Raw genomic sequence first — 18,535 nt, 5'->3', positions numbered from 1 at the left:
ATTGGGTTAATTAACCTGAAGCACAAATCAAATGTGTTTTAAAAACATCCATATTTTTTAAACCCTAAATCCAAATTTGACATGTTATATATGAAATTTGATTAGAAAAATGTGTGAATCTGAATATGATTTTTTTACCTGTCCATTTTTAAAATGCTATCTAGGATGCAACCTTAATCAATAACGAATGATCCGTCTTTCTTTTATGCCGGTGCCGAACCGGATTGAAAATGAATGCCTATCAAAACCAGGATTGGAGACAAAAAAACTATAACCATGCATGCACGTCTCGCCAAAACCTCATAGGAAAAAGAATAGATTACTCATCTAATGCCAGGAGAGAGACGCCTTAACATTGACATGTAGAGGCTGTTTGGTTTCCAGCCACACTTTGCCACATCTCACCTTAGGTAAGTTTGACCAAGTTAGATGGGTGTTTGGTTCTAGCCACACCTAAAGCAAGATTTTTTTAATGAGAAGTGAACTCCACATGTCATAGACACAAAAAGTGTGGCAAAATTCCCTTAGGCAAGCCAAAAGTGTGGCTAACCATTTGAACAACTCAAGTTAGGCAAGTTGGCAAAAAGTAATGTGCCAACATAAGGCAAACATAGTCACAATCCAAACAACCCCATAATGCCGAGAGAGACGCCTTAAGATTGACAACCTTCAAACACATTGTGGTTGTGTAAGCACTGAGGGCACAGCCGGCGAGGGTCTTAACTCATGGTTATTGGATTAGAGAAGCGTGGTATTTCTTTCTCTCATTACAACACGCAAGCTCTTTTGCAGGTAACCTTCGCTCCAAGTGGATCAAGATCTGATGTTTCCCATATTGTCGTCCTTTTTCAAACGCAAAAAAGCTGGCAAGTTAACCTTAAAATAAGTTTTTTAATACATAAGCACATACATTCAACCCTATGAACGAGGGACGCCCTACTCCTATGAGCACTTCTGAGAAGCTGAGGTGACACATCATTTTGAGATTTACAAATACATGACCGAAAGTTCTGAAATAAATCTAAAAAAATGTAAGTATCAGTGTCAAGTTTAGGACTTAAACTTTAATGAACTAAGATATCAGTGTCCTCCTAACCATTCAATGGAGCTTTGCTACATTCACGGATAGTTACGGGGCATTAGAGGGCTGGGCGCCCAGCCCACCAGTTAAATCAGGGGGAGGCGGTTAATTAGGAAAAGAAAATTAATTAGGCCAATTAAAACAGGACAGCTCAGCAGGCCCGTGAAGTCCGTGAGCCAGGAGTCCATGCGTATAGCATTTTTGCCATCCGATGAGGTTCACGACCTTATAATAAGTTGAGAAATTATTTACTTGGCACAGGAGCGAATCTGAGGCAACGGAGGCGATTTAACAATGTGAAATCGAACAATTAAACCCCCCGAAAGACTCCATTTCAAGTCCATCATTCTTTTCTACATACAACAAATTGAGCTAAGTAGTGGAGTAAGTAACTAATGACTCAGTACACCGCGAGGTAGCAAAACTTTGTGAGCTCAGTCTACAAGGACCCTGCTTGGAAGGGCCGAGCCCATGAACCCTGACACCTGGGCCCCGCCCCCTGGCCCCATCCCCAATACCACCACCTTCCCGCCATTTTCCACCACTGCCGCCGCCGCCGCCGGTTCAAACACCTCCACCGCCCACCTCCACAGCACCTCGTCAAGAAAGTGTCCAGAAGCCGCGGTGAGCGCCTCGGCCGCCTCGTCGTCGAGCTGCACCTCCCGGCCGAGCGCCCCAACGAGCACTTCACGGATGGTCGCCGCGGCGCGCTGGTCAGCGTCGGCGTCCTTGTCAAGGGCGAGGACGCCGGTGGCGACCGACTCGAGGAGGTGGTGCAAGTCCCCGTGTTCTCTGCTGTCACTCTCGTGGGTGATGTCGCTCGGAACAGCATCGTCGTCACTGTCGTTGCCGGCGCAGAGGTTGAGGTCAAGGTCGATGCCATGGCCAGAGCTGGAGCCGTGCCGTGCCCTCTTGCACTCCCTTGTTGTTGGTGGTGGCTCGATCTCTGCCTTCCTCTTGACATCGCCGGGCGACGACGACGACCATAACCGCAGGCTGATGACGTCGGTGGCCCGGTTTGCAAGCTCTGATGTTGTGAAGATAATGATGGATCCAGAGAGATCGAGTTCTTGGCCGAAATGGTCCTTGATACACCCGCACATGGATGCCGCCACGAGACACTCGACAACGTGCCGCGGCGCGTGCTCGACGTCGGGGATGACGAGCACGAACCTGCCGCAACTGAGCTTGCACGCCCTCGAGACCACATCGGAGCAGAAATCCTCGGCGCAGCTGAATTTCTTGGGATCCGCGGCTATGATCTGATCGGCCGAGCCACAGCACGTCTCGGCGATCACCGCCGCCGCCCGTTGCTGGGCAGCGTGGTCGCTCCCCTTGAAGAACAGACAGACGCCCTTCCTTCCATAGCTCCGGCTGCTGGCGACCGCCTCCACGATCTCCGCAACGGTGCCTACTGGCTGGCGCGGTATGTTTTTGCGCAGCCGCCGCTCCAGCTCATGCGTCACTCCATCGTGGCTCCCCTGAGCACGACCGTCGGAGGTGGCCGTGTCCGAGAGTGGGAGGAGGGTGCCAAGAGCGAGCGTCGTCTTCACGTCCGGGCGCTCTGGCTCCATGAGGCCCGGACAAGGCAGAGGCGATGGAGGTGACCACCTGCTGTTGCTCCTTGAATGCTCCATCAGTCCCTCCAAGCCCAAGAAGCCTGCAATACTCGGCGTGCTCTGGCTGCTCGGCAGCAGGCAAGGACTCGGCCACCACGAGTTTGGAGGTGCAGATATGCCAGGACCAAAGCAAGAAGGGGAGCACGGATCATGCTGCTGGCTGCGCCACAGGTGAAGCTTTCTGCACAGCCTGCTCCATTTCCTCTTGAGTTCGATCAGATAGTTGCCCTGAATCATCACCACCAAATAAAAAGGAGATAAGACATCCAACTCCAACTGGCCTAGATTTTGCTGTGACTATGATGCACATTTGAAGAACTGCATTAGAATGTCCTGTTTGATCGTTACCTGCTGTGGCATTTGATGATCGGCCGGTGGCTTGTTGTCGAGCACCAGCCAGGCCGGGAGGCTGCAGCGTAGGCCCTCGGTGCCAGCCTCTGCCTTGACAACGGACGCCTCCCTCTCGTAGCTCCTGTTGCATTCGCTGCACAGCATCAGCTTGTCTTCCTGCTCGCCTCCCAGCGCCATTGGCTCGGCTGCCATTGCCACAGGACTCTGGGCAAGCAGCTGCCTGGTCGCCATGGCCTGCTGCATCGCAGTCGCACTGTTGGAACATCAGGGGACAAACAAAACGATGTCAAGTACCAGACCATGGCAAAGTTTCCATCAATTTATTTCAAGTTTTTACACGTACAAAAGGAGCAAGCAGAAAAGATTAGGCAGATTTTATTCAAAAAAGGCGGAGCAGTTTCATGGAATTTCCAGTGTATTGCAGGGAAAATAATCATAGGGACATACATAACTGTAGCCATATCAAACCATCTATCTAGAGCAGTTTGAATTTTTGTACCATCCCCATCTACTACTACAAATACTTTATGATTGATCTTGTGTGCATGAAAAGTGCATCATTGCAAGGAAAAGGGCACCGGATCAGTCTCACAAGTCACACATTTGTGTACCAAAAAGGGAGGCAGGCCAGGCACTGTTGCTGCTGCATCAGAAGAAGACTTTTGCGCCGAGCATGCAGAGAACCTGATCGGATCAGATGGAATCTCTGCAGAGGCTAAAAAGCATTGCATTCCCCAAAAATAACCCTCTTTTTCTCTCCATCTCTCTCTCTCTCTCTGTGTCTCTCATCAATTTCTACTGCCTGCAGCATGCATGATCAAGCCTTCAAGCTCACATGCTTCAGTTTAGATGACATGAAAGCTCAAGCACCTCATTAATGTCGAAAGATGAAATGGTATTTTATACCACTACTCTACTTGAGGTCTACTAGTAGGGAGGGTACAGATACTACTACGGGCTAGTGGTGCAGGTAGTAGAGCTTGGCTTGTTTTTGTTTTTGAAACATCTGACCTCTGACCAAGTGGTCCTTCTAGACAGCAACACACAAGGCTGCATGCAGCAACAGTGAGCAGGAAGAGAAGGCAACAAGGACACATGCACGACAAGGGAATGGCACTGTAGGGGGAGGCATGTTTCTTGGTTGCTCACCTCGGAGAGGAGGAAGAATGGAGATTGTTGAGGGCCAGCCCAGTGCCGCTCGCGGTGGGGACCGCCACGGCCTGCAGCGCCCAGGCGGACTCCAGCAATGGCTGCCCACGCCGGTGCTGGCACCGCATGTAGGTCTGGTAGCTGGCCGTGGCCACCAGCCAGACGCGGCATCGCGGCGGCGCGCTGGCGCGGAGGTCGTCGAGGAGCCGGCCAAGCTCGGCCACCATGTGCTCCACGGGGCTGTACGACGACGCGGTGTGGTCGGCGCCGCCGCCGGCGGGATCCTCGTCCAGCGCCCACCGCAGGTCTCCGACGTAGACGACCAGGCCGCCGCGCTGGACGGCGTCCACGCTGCGGCGGAGCTCCGCGGCCTTGGCGTCCACGTCGACGCGGCTCATGAGCCGGACGTGCACGTAGGAGAGCTGAAGCTTGAGCAGGTGCGCGCCGGCGAGCTCCTCGGGGACTTCTCCGCGCTCGAGGCACCGCAGCAGCTCGCCGGCCACGGCCTCCGCCATCGACACCGAGTCGCCGACGACGACGGGGTTGGTCCTTCTCCCCTGCTTCCGCACCATCACCTCCAAGACCGCCCTCACGTCCTCCTTGCAGTACGGAACGGCCACGGCCGGCGAGCTCAAGAACTGTGCCGGCCACATCCCGAAGCCGCAGCCGTCAATGCTGCCGTGGTCGAGGAAGAAATGTGGAGGTATGACCGGCGGAGGAGGGGACGAAGACGAGGATGACATCATGAGCGCGCTCTCCTCCTCGAGGTTGCTCTTGACGGTGGCGCTGGAGAAGCCCGCCTCCCGCATCACGCGGCTTACGCTGGGGTCGTCAAGAATGGAGATGATGAGCTGGTCGAGCTCCACCTTGATGGCGAGGAGCGGCTGCTGCTGCTGCGCGCCTTGGTGCTGCACCGGGCCGGGGGATGGCGGTGGCTGCTGCAGCTCGACGCAGCCTCGGCGCTGGTTGGCCTGCGCGCGCTTGAGCGCGGCGACGAGCGCGTTGGAGAGCGCCGGGTTAGGCTGGACGAGCGAGGACGCGAAGGGCGCGGCCGAAGACGGCGGCGGCGAGTGCGGCCCGGAGTTGGGCAGGCGGTTGAGCGCGACATTGAAGCAGAGCTCGAGCGCGCGGCACTGGAGCGGGTGCTGCGCGGGCGGCACCGCGGGGTGGGAGCGCAGGCAGGCGCGCCTGAGCAGGCCGTAGGCGGCGCCCCCCGCGAGCGGCTGCGAGCAGGCGGAGCTGAGCAGCGCGAAGGCGACGTGCAGCGGCGTCACCTGCGCATGGCCGCGGCGGCGCGCGAGGCCGACGGCGAGCTTGAGCACCGCGGCCGCCTCGGCGGTGAGCGACTGGTGGATGGTGTAGGCCCCGGCGCGCATCACTCGATCAGCTGTCCTCGCCCCCACCCCCCCACACCCCGCGGAGAAGAAGCTCCTCCCCCTCTCACTTGTTGGTGTGGCTCCTTCTTCTTCTTGTCACCACCACCTCCTCCTCCTTTGGCGTTGCTGCTGATTCTGATGAGGCGAGGGGAGAGCGTCCGTCCCTCTTTATGGATCGGTTTGTGTCTACTGTAGGCGTGATCACTGTGGTAGCTGCTGCCTTCTTTTGTGGCGGCTTTACTTTATCTTTATAGACCTCGCTCCATGCACACTGGACCGGATAGATGGCCTGAGCTGAGAGGACAGGAGGGAGGAGGGCCTTGTCTCTTTATCGAGGGTGGCGGATGCCGCCGCTGTGGCTTTGCATAGCCCCGTCAGGCTTTGCTCCCTCCGCTCTCATACACAGACACACACACACTCTCTCTCTCTCTTCTCTCAGCGGCGTGGTGGCATTCCGCCATGCATGGCATTTTCTCTCTCTCTCCTCCTTTGCATATGCCTCTGTTTTCTCGGCAGGGATCTTTCCCTTTCCACACACAGCTGCCAATGCATGCAAAAGCTCGTGTGTCCCCTCCCGCCCCTTCGTCCCCAGCATCAACCAGGAGCAGTGACATGCCACATGCAGTACTCCACTGCTAAGCGCTGCCATGGTACTACTACTACTACTGCCTACGTGCTCCTACTACGTCGTTGCCCATGGCGATCCCTAGGCTACTCACTCTTGTTTTGAACTCAGCTGCCTTGTTGGTAATGATAGGGGGATTAACACTAACATGTGCAACTGCAATCTGCATTGCATCATCATATTTGCTGTATATACGTTACGTTGGTGATTAATCGTCGTTCGTTCCATGGTCAAGGTATATTGTTGACCTTTGCCCCCACAAAAGTGACAGGAAAAAGGAAAGCAAATTACAAAAGCTATGCTAAAGTACTTGATCATGCGGGCCAATAGATTATTAGATCAAAAGAAGGGTAGTCTCAAGCGCAAAGCTCATCCAATTTCTGTCTGGGGTTTAAAGCTCTGATCGCCTACCACGCGCTGCCCTTCTTTTTACGAAACGCAAAAAGAAAAGATAAAGAAAAGTTGGACGCATCAAGTACTTCCATGGATGAGGATGACGAATCTAATGTACGTACGTACATCGCATATATACGTCGATACGGTATGTAAGGCAGCCTGTGCAGGCGCTACTGTTGGTAAAAACCCGGCGATTGAGGTAATAAAAGGAGGTACAGTACTACGATGAAATGTATTGGGGACTCTGCCTCCAACTGTGCCTGTGCAGTGGAAAAGGCTACCTCCCTGGAAAAGAAGGGTAAGAAATAGAGTAAACTATAGTCTATAAAGAAAGGAAAATGGTAGAGATGCGTATAATTTACGGCGACTGCCTGGACGGTGCAGACAAACTTTGCACCAATAAGGATTTTCTTGTGGAGAAGATCCATGGGATTTTCTTTTTTGAATTTGTAATGGTGACATGGCAACTTAGGGATTTTGTTCTTGTGGAGAAGATGTCAACTTAGGGATTTTGTTCTTTGAAAAATATGGAAGATTCAGGAAGTTGCAAAAGGTACATGGCAAAATTTAAGGAAATTCTTCTAAAAAAACACATGACAACTTTTTGGAATTTTTTAAAACGGGCATATGAAAAAAGATAGGGATTGTGTGTTTTTGAAAAGTGTTGCAAATTTAGGAATTTGCACTACACACATGGCCACGTTTAGGAAATTCGTTCTCCAAGAACGACATGACATGTCTTGGAAGACTGTAAATGGGCACCTCGACAAATTTAGGAGGTTTGTTATTTAAAAACAAAAAAAATATCACAAATTTAGCAAAATTGCCATGGGTACATGGCAAATCTATATTTTGTTCTCTAAAAAGACATTGCTACTTTTGGAAAAGTTTGTAATTGGCACGTGTCAAATGTATGATTTTTGATCTTTTCAAATAATGGCAAGTTTAGGAATTTGCCATGACATGTTCAATAAAACTACCATAATGTATAGACTATATTTCCATAGACAATTGGAAATTTTGGCATGGTACATAGTCAAATAAGAATTGACATGTTATGTTAGAGAAAACTTGCCATGGTACATATAATAGATTTGCCATGACTTATGAAACAAAATTAACTAAATTTGCGGCGTGAAAAAACAAAAACAACAAAGTTGTTGACATGTATTTGGAAATCATAATGTACTGAAATGGCAAATGCATACTCCCTCTGTCACGGTTTAGAAGGCGCGCTTGAAAATTCTCTGGGACCTAGGTGATTATCCATTGGTTGTGAGATGGGTTAGAAAATAGCATTCACACTATGTATGCATATAGAAATAGTGTATAGGAATACTAATTAGCTACTAGACATAAATGCAATGCGCCCTAAATCTTGTCTATTGTGGAAACGCACGCAAATTTAACTGTGCCTTCTAAACTGTGATGGAGGAAGTACTATACTTGCTAGTTTAGCTAAAGCGTGTGTTATTATCACTAGATCATTTTTGGGTATTATCCGATTTGCCATGAGATTTTAGCGCAAATGTCACCCACTCTAGTGAATAGCTCGGGTGAAATAGTGTTGGAAATATGCCCTAGAGGCAATAATAAAGTGGTTATTATTATATTTACTTAATCATTATAGAGGTTTATTATTAATGCTATAATTGTATTGATCGGAAACTTAAATACATATGTGAATACATAAACAAATAACAAGTCCCTAGTAAGCCTCTACTGGACTAGCTCGTTGATCAAAAGATGGTTAAGGTTTCCTGACCATAGACATGAGTTGTCGTTTGATAACGAGATCACATCATTAAGAGAATGATGTGATGGACAAGACCCATCAGTTAGCATAGCATATGATCATTCAGTTTATTGCTACTGCTTTCTTAAATGTCAAATACATGTTCCTTCGACCATGAGATCATGCAACTCCCAGACTCCAGAGGAATGCCTTGTGTGTATCAGACGTCACTTCGTAACTGGGTGATCATAAAGGTGCTCTACATGTATCTCCAAAGGTATCTGTTGAGTTGGCATGGATCAAGATTGGGATTTGTCATTCCGTATGACGGAAAGGTATCTCTCGGCCCTCTCGGTAATACAACATCACAAGAAGCTTGCAATCAAAGTGACTAAGAAGTTAGTTACAAGATGATGTATTATGAAATGAGTAAAGAGACTTACCGGTAACGAGATTGAACTAGGTATGGAGGTACCGACGATCGAATCTTGGGCAAGTAACATACCGACAGACAAAGGGAACTACGTATGTTGTCATAAAGGTTCGACCGATAAAGATCTTCGTAGAATATGTAGGAACCAATATGGGCATCCAGGTCATTATTAACCGGAGAAGCGTCCCGGTCATGTCTACATCCACTAGTAGAAAAAGGGTCAAATGTGAAGCACATTAGTGCCGGTTTGAATTTGAGCCGGCACTAATGTGACCATTAGTGCCGGTTCCAACGGCTAGGCGGGCGGACATCATTAGTACCGGTTCGTGGGCAACCTTTAGTACCGGTTCATGCCACGAACCGGTACTAATGAGGCCAGTGCGGCTGTGGTCAGGCTGGGGCCCCCACGAAGACCTTTAGTACCGGTTCGTGGCATGAACCGGTAGTAGAGTTTCTTAGTAAGCTGATTTTTAGTCCCACCTCGCCAAGAGAGAGGTAGTATGAGCGGTTTATAAGCCGTGAGTGCAGAGACAATGACGAAGAGGCGCAATGCTCACCTGCACGTTGATTAGCTTCAAGCCTTTCGGAATAGCATAGATTGCATTGAGCTATGTGCAGTGCAGTCTACACTATTTTGAAAGGCTTGAAGCAAATTAACCAGCATTGCACCTCTTTTTTATTTTTAATAACTTATTTGACCTCCGGACTTCTTTTGTGTTAAGTATGCAGCATTCAAAGGACGTCATCAATTTCCAACATGTTCTGACATCATTTGTTGCTTTTCAGTCATTTACCGAATTGTTTAAAGAGCTAAATGACCGTGAAATTGAAAATCACTACAAAATGAACTGTGAAGATGTTGAAATTTAGCATGGTATCATCATTTCACCCGCATAGCATGTGTGAAAGAGTAGAGAGGGTCACGGCAAAAACTGGATGCACTTCGTGTACAAACTGAACAATCTCTTTCGGAGTATCAGGGTTTCGGACGAGAACTCATCTGTTACACGGGCACTTCAATGTTTTTTAAACTTATTTGAACTCCAGACTTCTTTTGTGTTCAGTATGTAGCATTCAAAGCGACATCATCAATTTCCAACATGTTCTGACATCATTTGTTGTTTTTAAGTCATTTACCTAATTGTTTAGAGAGCTAAATGACCGTGAAATTGAAAATCACTACAAAATGAACTGTGAAAATGTTGAAACTTGGCATGGTATCATCATTTCACCCGCATAGCATGTGTGAAACAGTAGAGAGGGTCACGGCAAAAACTGGACGCACTTCGTGTACAAACTGGACAATCTCTTTAGGAGTATCAGGGTTTCGGACGAGAACTCATCTGTTACACGGGCACTTCAATGTTTTTTAAACTTATTTGAACTCCGGACTTCTTTTGTGTTCAGTATGCAGCATTCAAAGCGACGTCATCAATTTCCAACATGTTCTGACATTATTTGTTGTTTTTCAGTCATTTACCTAATTGTTTAGAGAGCTAAATGACCGTGAAATTGAAAATCACTACAAAATGAACTGTGAAAATGTTGAAACTTGGCATGATATCATCATTTCACTCGCATAGCATGTGCGAAAGAGTAGAGAGGGTCACGGCAAAAACTGTACGCACTTCGTGTACAAACTGGACAATCTCTTTCGGAGTATTAGGGTTTCGGACGAGAACTCATCTGTTACACGGGCACTTCAATGTTTTTTAAACTTATTTGAGCTCCGGACTTTTTTGTGTTCAGTATGCAGCATTCAAAGCGATGTCATCAATTTCCAACATGTTCTGACATCATTTGTTGTTTTTCAGTCATTTACCGAATTGTTTAAAGAGCTAAATGACTGTGAAATTGAAAATCACTACAAAATGAATTGTGAAAATGTTGAAATTTGGCATGGTATCATTATTTCACCCGCATAGCATGTGCGAAAGAGTAGAGAGGGTCACGGCAAAAACTGGACACACTTCGTGTACAAACTGGACAATGTCTTTCGGAGTATCAGGGTTTCGGACGATAACTCATCTGTTACACGGGCATTTCAATTTTTTTTAAACTTATTTAAACTCCCGACTTCTTTTGCGTCAGTATGCAGCATTCAAAGCGACGTCATCAATTTCCAACATGTTCTGACATCATTTGCTATTTTTTAGTCATTTACCTAATTGTTTAAAGAGCTAAATGACCGTGAAATTGAAAATCACTACAAAATGAACTGTGAAAATGTTGAAACTTGGCATGGTATCATCATTTCACCTGCATAGCATGTGCGAAAGAGTAGAGAGGGTCACGGCAAAAACTGGACGCACTTCGTGTACAAACTGGACAATGTCTTTCGGAGTATGAGGGTTTCGGTCGAGAACTTATCTGTTACACGGGCACTTTAATGTTTTTTAAACTTATTTGAACTTCAGACTTCTTTTGCGTTCAGTATGCAGCATTCAAAGCGACGTCATCAATTTCCAACATGTTCTGACATCATTTACTGTTTTCAGTCATTTACCTAATTATTTAGAGAGCTAAATGACCGTGAAATTGAAAATCACTACAAAATGAACTGTGAAAATGTTGAAACTTAGCATGGTATCATCATTTCACCCGCATAGCATGTGCGAAAGAGTAGCGAGGGTCACGGCAAAAACTGGACGCACTTCGTGTACAAACTGGACAATCTCTTTCGGAGTATCAGAGTTTCGAACAAGAACTCATGTGTTACACCGGCACTTCATTTTTTTAAACTTAGTATAACTCCAAACTTTTTGTGCATTCAGTATGCACAATTCAAAGCCACGCCATCAACTTTCAACAATCAACTTGGCATGGTATATAAAAATAAATGAATAGAAAAAAATAAATAAAGCAGAAAAGAAAAAATAGCAGAAAAGAAAAAACTATAGCATAAAAGAAAAAACTATATAAAAAACTACTCAGAAATAAATAGAAGAAAATAAATATAGCAGAAAAGGAAAAACTACTCAGCAATAAGTAGAAGAAAAAATAAAGAAGAAAAGAAAAAAAAACTATATAAAAAAATTTGGGGCGCTGCCCTATGGCCCTGCTAGACCACGGGCGTGCAATTTCAGGCCCACAAGGCCCACCAGACTCACAGGGCAGTGCGCCGTAGTTAGGCCCAGAAGCCTACTTTATAGAGGAGTTCGAAAGGGCAGCCGCGGCTGGGTTTATAAACCAGTGCGGCTGCCCTTCGCCCGGCGAGGTGGGACTAAACTTTTTGCACCGCGGGTGGCAGCGGACCACCTTTAGTACCGGTTGGTGGCTCCAATCGGTACTAAAGGCTGGTCTTTAGTACCGGCTTGTGGCTCCAACCGGTACTAAAGGGTGCTCTTCCCGCCTCTTGGCCTGGCCAAAGTTGGCCTTTAGTACCGGTTGGTGGCTCCAACCGGTACTAAAGGCCTCTCCTATATATACAACACTTACGAAATTTTTTAGTTAGATCCTGTTCGTCTTCGTCGCCGCCCCCGCCCCCGCCCCGTATCGCGCCCCGTCCCCGTCTCCGTCGTCACGCCCCGGCCGTCCCTGGCGTCCCCGTCTCCGTCGTCGCGCACGCCCCGGCCGTCCCCGTCGCTGTCGTTGCGCGCGCCCCGGCCGTCCCCACCCCCGTCGCGTCGTCCCTGTCGTTGCCGTCTCGCGCCGCCGCCCGTACGCCGCCGCCCCCGTCGCGCCGTCCCCGTCGTCGCCGTCTCGCGCCGCCGCCCGTACGCCGCCGCCGCCGCTAGTACATACACACACATACACACACATTCGCCAGGACTTATTTTCTGTTTTCTGTGTTTTAGATTAATGCATGTCAAATTGTTAATTAGATGAATTACCTAGATAAGAATGTTAGAATGTTAATGTTAGATGAATTAGATAGAGAAGTTAAATATTAATGTCAATTGTTAGATGAATTAGATAGAGAAGTTCAATATTAATGTCAATTGTTAGATGAATTAGCTAGATATTAATTAATTAGGTATATGAGATTATTTGAACTAGTTGAATTAATATAACTAGTTTATTTTTAGTAAATGCTTAGTTGAACTAGCTAGTTGAATTAGTACTAGTTTATTTTTAGTAAGAAAATTTAGGTATATGAGATTTGATGATCTAATTAAAATATTACTATATATAGCTACTTTATATATTTTAGTAAGAAAATTAATAGAACTAGTTTATTTTTAGTAAATTCTTCATTGAATTAGTTGAATTAATAGAACTAGTTATTTTTAGTAAGAAAATGTAGGTATATGAGATTTGATGATCTAATCAAAATATTACTATATAGAACTACCTACTTTATTTTAGTAAGAAATTAATAGAACTAGTTTATTTTTAGTAAATACTTAGTTGAATTAATAGAGCTAGTTTATTTAGTTGAATTAATAGAACTAGTAAGTGTTTAATGTTTCACCTATATATGAACATATGTTAGATATTAATGTCAAATGTTAGATGAATTAGATAAAAATTATATGTTAGATATATATTTAATTTAGTTATATGAGATTTGATTATCTAATTAACATTTTATTATATAGAACTAGCTACCTTATTTTTAGTAAAAAATTTAATAGAACTAGTTTAGTTAAATTAGTTGAATTAATTAGTTGAACTAGTTAGTTGAATTAGTTGAGCTACTTTATTTAGGTATATTTTTCGTAAGTGCTTAGTTGAATTAGTTGAATTAATTAGTTGAATTAACAGAATTGTTGAATTAATAGAACTAATAAGTGTTTAATGTTTCACCTATGAACATAGGAATGTCGTCTGACGACGAACACGATTTCATTATGTGCGAATACTGCGAAGACCAGCGCGGCCTGTGCGGCAGAAATTTTCTAGTTGATGATAGACGTTTCAGCATCAAGCTGGATGAGAACTTCGAAGTGGATACAGTAAGTCACAACGACAAGTCTTTTTTTCGTAATTAAGCATGACTCATGCTTCATTTGCTTCAACTTTTAATTTTAATTTTTCACTATTCTACTAGCGTATCCCCTACCATGCAAGAATTTTTGTCTTGGATAAGATAGGTTTCAGTCCTAACGAAACTATGGAGGTAAAACGAGTTTACTTGATGACCGAGCATGGTTATACCTTCAACGTCAAATTATACAATGCAAACACATACACCTATTTTAAATGCAAAACTTGGCAAGCACTATGCAAGGCTTATGCATTTGAGCCTGATATGGTTATCACCTTTGATATTCGTCTGGAACATGATATTGAAGGTAGTAGAGACATCTGGGTCCATGTGCAGACGCCTCCAGTTCTACCATTATGTGAGTTTCTCAACCATATTTATGTCTTCGATATTGTTTATTCAAAAAGAGTTGACAGGTAATTTATATTGACAGCTTATTTCCAATCAAGCAAACATGTCCGGCGCTTGATAGACATGACCGTCCACTGTCCCGGGGCTGAACTAAACTGCGAGGAGACAAGTCATTATGTTTCATGGCTTGAGGATCTTGATGCTGTCAAGACAAATTTTTTTCCTGCACTTAGAAATGTTAGTACTCAAAACGTGCGACCAATAGTGTTCGTACTGAACTACAGTCACATATATTTAGGAAAGATGGTAAGATTTCTACTATTTCTCCTCAGTGCATCTTTTGCATACATTATTTTTTAAGCTAAACTTCATTGCTAAGTATGTTACTATACGATGTTCTTCAATAGGGACTCCCGATGAATGTTGTGCCTGATTGGATCGAGACTAAAGGTACCATGAATATTGTTAGCTTACGGCCAAGATATCCTACAATGCACTTTAGTGCATTTAGGATTTCTAATAGCGAGGAATGTTTAATAGTAAAAGACTGGAGCAAAATTGTGAATGATCGCAGAGAAGTACTAGGGGGCAGCAATCAGAAGCGCAACCCACAATTAGGAGACAGGTTCATCTGCATGCTCCAATATGATGAATCAGGAAATCTATACATGTTCTATGCTATTTTACCTGAGAGAGAGCAGCAGGAGTGATTAGCTAGTTCATGCTCTTAGTACTTGTCCTCTCATGTCCGTGTTCTTTGTCTTGAACTTAATCTAAAAGAGTGATTTGCTTTTGTGGTGTTATGAACGCTTATAATATCATTACCATGTTGAACTCAATGATATCTTGGCTTCTGGTACAAGTGAATGTTTCTTCTTTAAGCTAGTGTTGGTGGTGATTAGATAGCGGTAATGACTATATGATGATTAAGTAATGGTAATGAGACTACTATTATATGATGATTTTTGGCTAGCTATGAAAACTGTTGTTGGTGATGATATATATGATGCAAGAGTTTTTATATTAATATGATGCTGATGCTGATGATGATGATGATGAGTTATTATATCATTTATGAAAGAAACCGCAGATTAGTTTCAACTGGATGGATTCTAGCTAAGTGATCAAGTATATGCCATATCCATATTACCTCGATCACTTAATTAGGTGATCAAGTATATATAATATGGACATGGCATATACTTGATGACTTTGCTAGGATCCACATGCATCCCAGTCAAACTAATCTGTGGTACTTTCACCTAATGATTTAACAACTCATTATAATGTAAAACAATCACTAAATTAAATTGAAAACACAAAATTAAAGTAAAAATAAAAAATAAAACCAAAACACACCCAAACATTTAGTACCGGTTGGTGTTACCAACCGGTACTAATGTCCTACGTGCCCCCGGAGCTGGCTCGTGCCACGTGGTTGCCCTTTAGCACCGGTTCGTGCTGAACTGGTACTAAAGGGGGGGGCTTTAGTGTCGGTTACCGAACCGGCACTAAAGGGCCTTATGAACCGGTGCTATTGCCCTGTTCTGCACTACTGATCATTCTTGAACCCGTATGGTCCGCATGCTTAACGTTCGTTGATGATATAGTATTATATGAGTTATGTATGTTGGTGACTGAGTGTTGTTCGGAGTCCTGGATGAGATCATAGACATGAGAGGAGCTCCAGAATGGTTTGGAGGTAAATATTGATATATAGGATGATGGCTGGGCCAAGGGGTAAGGCCCACGGGGTTTTAGGTCGGTGCAAAAGGAAGTTTTGCGGAGGTTGGGGACCAGACGCCACGGACCCTGGCGTCCGGCCCTGGGCCAGCCGCCGAGGATAATGGCGTCTGGTGCTGGAATCCGTGAAGGACTCTTCCTTGCATTCCAAACCGACTTTGGGGAGGCCCTCTCCCCAAGTAACAACCCCAAGGCTCAACATATAAATAGAGGAGCAGGGCTAGCCCCTAGAACACAAGTTTTTGAGCCTCCTCTAGTTGGTCCTAGTTGACTAATTAGAGATAGCCCTAGCTACCTCTAATCCTCATAATAAGAAGCCCCGTGTGGTTCTAATCTCCTCTCTCTAGTTCATCCTCCGCTCTAAATCCGTTGTGCTTGGCGAAGCCCTGCGGAAATAGTTTCACCACCACCGTCACTACGCCATCGTGTTGCCGGAAATCATCTACTACTTCGCCCCTCTTGCTAGATCAAGAAGGTGAGGACGTCTTGAGCTGAACATGTGCTGAATGCGGGGGTGCCGTACGTTCGGTGCTTGATTGAAATGGATTGTGAAGGTGTACGACTACATCAACCACGTTGATAAATGCTTCGGCTTAGCGATCTACAAGGGTATGTAGATGCTCTCCCCCTATCATAGCTATAAATATCCATGGATAGATCTTGCGTGTGCGTAGATTTTTTTCCATGCAACATTTCCCAATAGTGGCATCATGAGCCAGTTCTATGCGTAGATGATATGCACGAATAGAACACAAAGGAGTTGTGGGCGGTGATGTTCATATTGCTTACCATCTATGTCTTATTTTGATTCGGCGGTATTGTGGGATGGAGCGGCTCAGACCAACCTTACATGTCCACGTACATGAGACCAGTTCCACTGACTAACATGTAACTTGTTTTGCATAAAGGTGGCTAGCAGGTGTCTGTTTCTCCCACTTTAGTTGAATCTAATTTGACTACGGCGGTCCTTGCAGAAGGTTAAATAGAAACTTGATAATCACCGTTTTGGTTTTGTGTTGGTAAGAATGGTTCTTGCTAGTTGCCCGTAGTAGCCACACAAAACTTGCAACCACAAAGTAGAGGACGTCTAACTTGTTTTTGTAGGGCATGTTGTGATGTGATATGGTCAAGACGTGATATGATATATGTTGATGTATGAGATGATCATGTTTTGTAATCATGACTTGCATGTCGATGAGTACGACAACCGACAGGAGCCTTAGGGTTGTATTTAATTATTGTATGCATGCGTGTCAATCACTAAGCGCCATGTAATTGCTTTACTTTATCACTATGTGTTAGCAATAGTTGTAGAAGCAATAGTTGGCGAGACGACCCCGACGCAACAATGGAGATCAAGGTATCGCGCCGGTGACGATGGAGATCATGCCGTTGCTTTGGAGATGAAGATCAAAATCACAAGATGATGATGGCCATATCATGTCACATATTTTGATTGCACGTGATGTTTATCCTTTATGCATTTTATTTTGCTTAGAACGACGGTACCATTATAAGACAATCCCTTCACTTAATTTCAAGATAAAAAGTGTTCTCCCCGAGTATGCACCGTTGCTAAAGTTCGTCGTTTCGAAGCACCTCGTCATGATTGGGTGTGATAGATTCTACGTTCACATATAACGGGTATAAGCCAGTTTTGCACATGCATAATACTTGGGTTAAACTTGACGAGCCTAGCATGTACAGACATGGTCTTGGAACTCTGGAGACCGAAAGGTCGAACGTGAGTCATATAGTAGATATGATCAACATGGAGATGTTCACCATTGAAGACTACCCCATCTCACGTGATGATCAGACATGAGTCAGTTGATTTGCATCATGTATCACTTAGACAACTTGAGGGATGTTGATTTAAGTGGGAGTTCATTAGTAATTTGATTATTCAAACTAAAATTTATCATGAACTTAGTCCTAATAGTTTTTGCAAAACTATGTTGTAGATTAATGGCCCGTGCTATCGTTCCCTTGAATTTTAATGCGTTCCTAGAGAAAACTAAGTTGAAAGATGATGGTGATGGACAAGAACCATCCGTTAGCATAACATATGATCATTCAGTTTATTGCTACTGCTTTCTTAAATGTCAAATACATGTTCCTTCGACCATGAGATCATGCAACTCCCAGACTCTGGAGGAATGCCTTGTGTGTATCAAACGTCACTTCATAACTGGTTGATCATAAAGGTGCTCTACAGGTATCTCCGAAGGTGTTTGTTGAGTTGGCATGGATCAAGATTGAGATTTGTCATTCCGTATGACGGAAAGGTATCTCTGGGCCCTCTCGGTAATACAACATCACAAGAAGCTTGCAAGCAAAGTGACAAAGGAGTTAGTTACAAGATGATGTAGTCCCTCCGTTTTTATTTAATCTACATATTAGAGTTGACTGAAGTCAAACTTTGTAAAGTTTGACCAAGTTTATAGAAAAGAATATAAATATTTACCCTAACAAATCTATATGATGTGAAAGTACGTTCAATAATGAATATAATGATATTGATTTGTTATTGTACATGTTAATATTTTTGACTATAAACTTCGTCATAGTTTATAAAGTTTGACTTTGACCAAAACTAATATGTGGAGTAAATAAAAACAGAGGGAGTATTACAGAACGAGTAAAGAGACTTACCGGTAACGAGATTGAACTAGGTATGGAGATACCGACGATCGAATCCCGGGTAAGTAACATACCAACGGAGGGGTGTGGAAACAAAACAACA

General features: G+C 44.8%; 1 protein-coding gene across 1 annotated transcript; it reads right to left on the bottom strand.

Annotated features, from left to right (window-relative positions):
* Positions 1-1,381: 1,381 nt before the first annotated feature.
* Positions 1,382-5,846, bottom strand: LOC125537587 (Double Clp-N motif-containing P-loop nucleoside triphosphate hydrolases superfamily protein). Its single transcript, XM_048700909.2, has 3 exons — positions 4,201-5,846; positions 3,049-3,304; positions 1,382-2,928 (listed from the first exon to the last, which is right to left on the bottom strand). The coding sequence occupies exons 1-3, from the start codon at positions 5,574-5,576 to the stop codon at positions 1,516-1,518; spliced, it is 3,045 nt and encodes a 1,014-aa protein (XP_048556866.2). The 5' UTR covers positions 5,577-5,846; the 3' UTR covers positions 1,382-1,515.
* Between the last annotated feature and the right edge of the window lie 12,689 nt (positions 5,847-18,535).

The sequence above is a fragment of the Triticum urartu genome, chromosome 2A (genome assembly GCF_056163025.1).
Source record: "Triticum urartu cultivar PI428250 chromosome 2A, HENAU_Tu73, whole genome shotgun sequence".
Classification (NCBI taxonomy): domain Eukaryota; kingdom Viridiplantae; phylum Streptophyta; class Magnoliopsida; order Poales; family Poaceae; genus Triticum; species Triticum urartu.
This window is presented reverse-complemented; position numbering and strand designations above follow the sequence as displayed.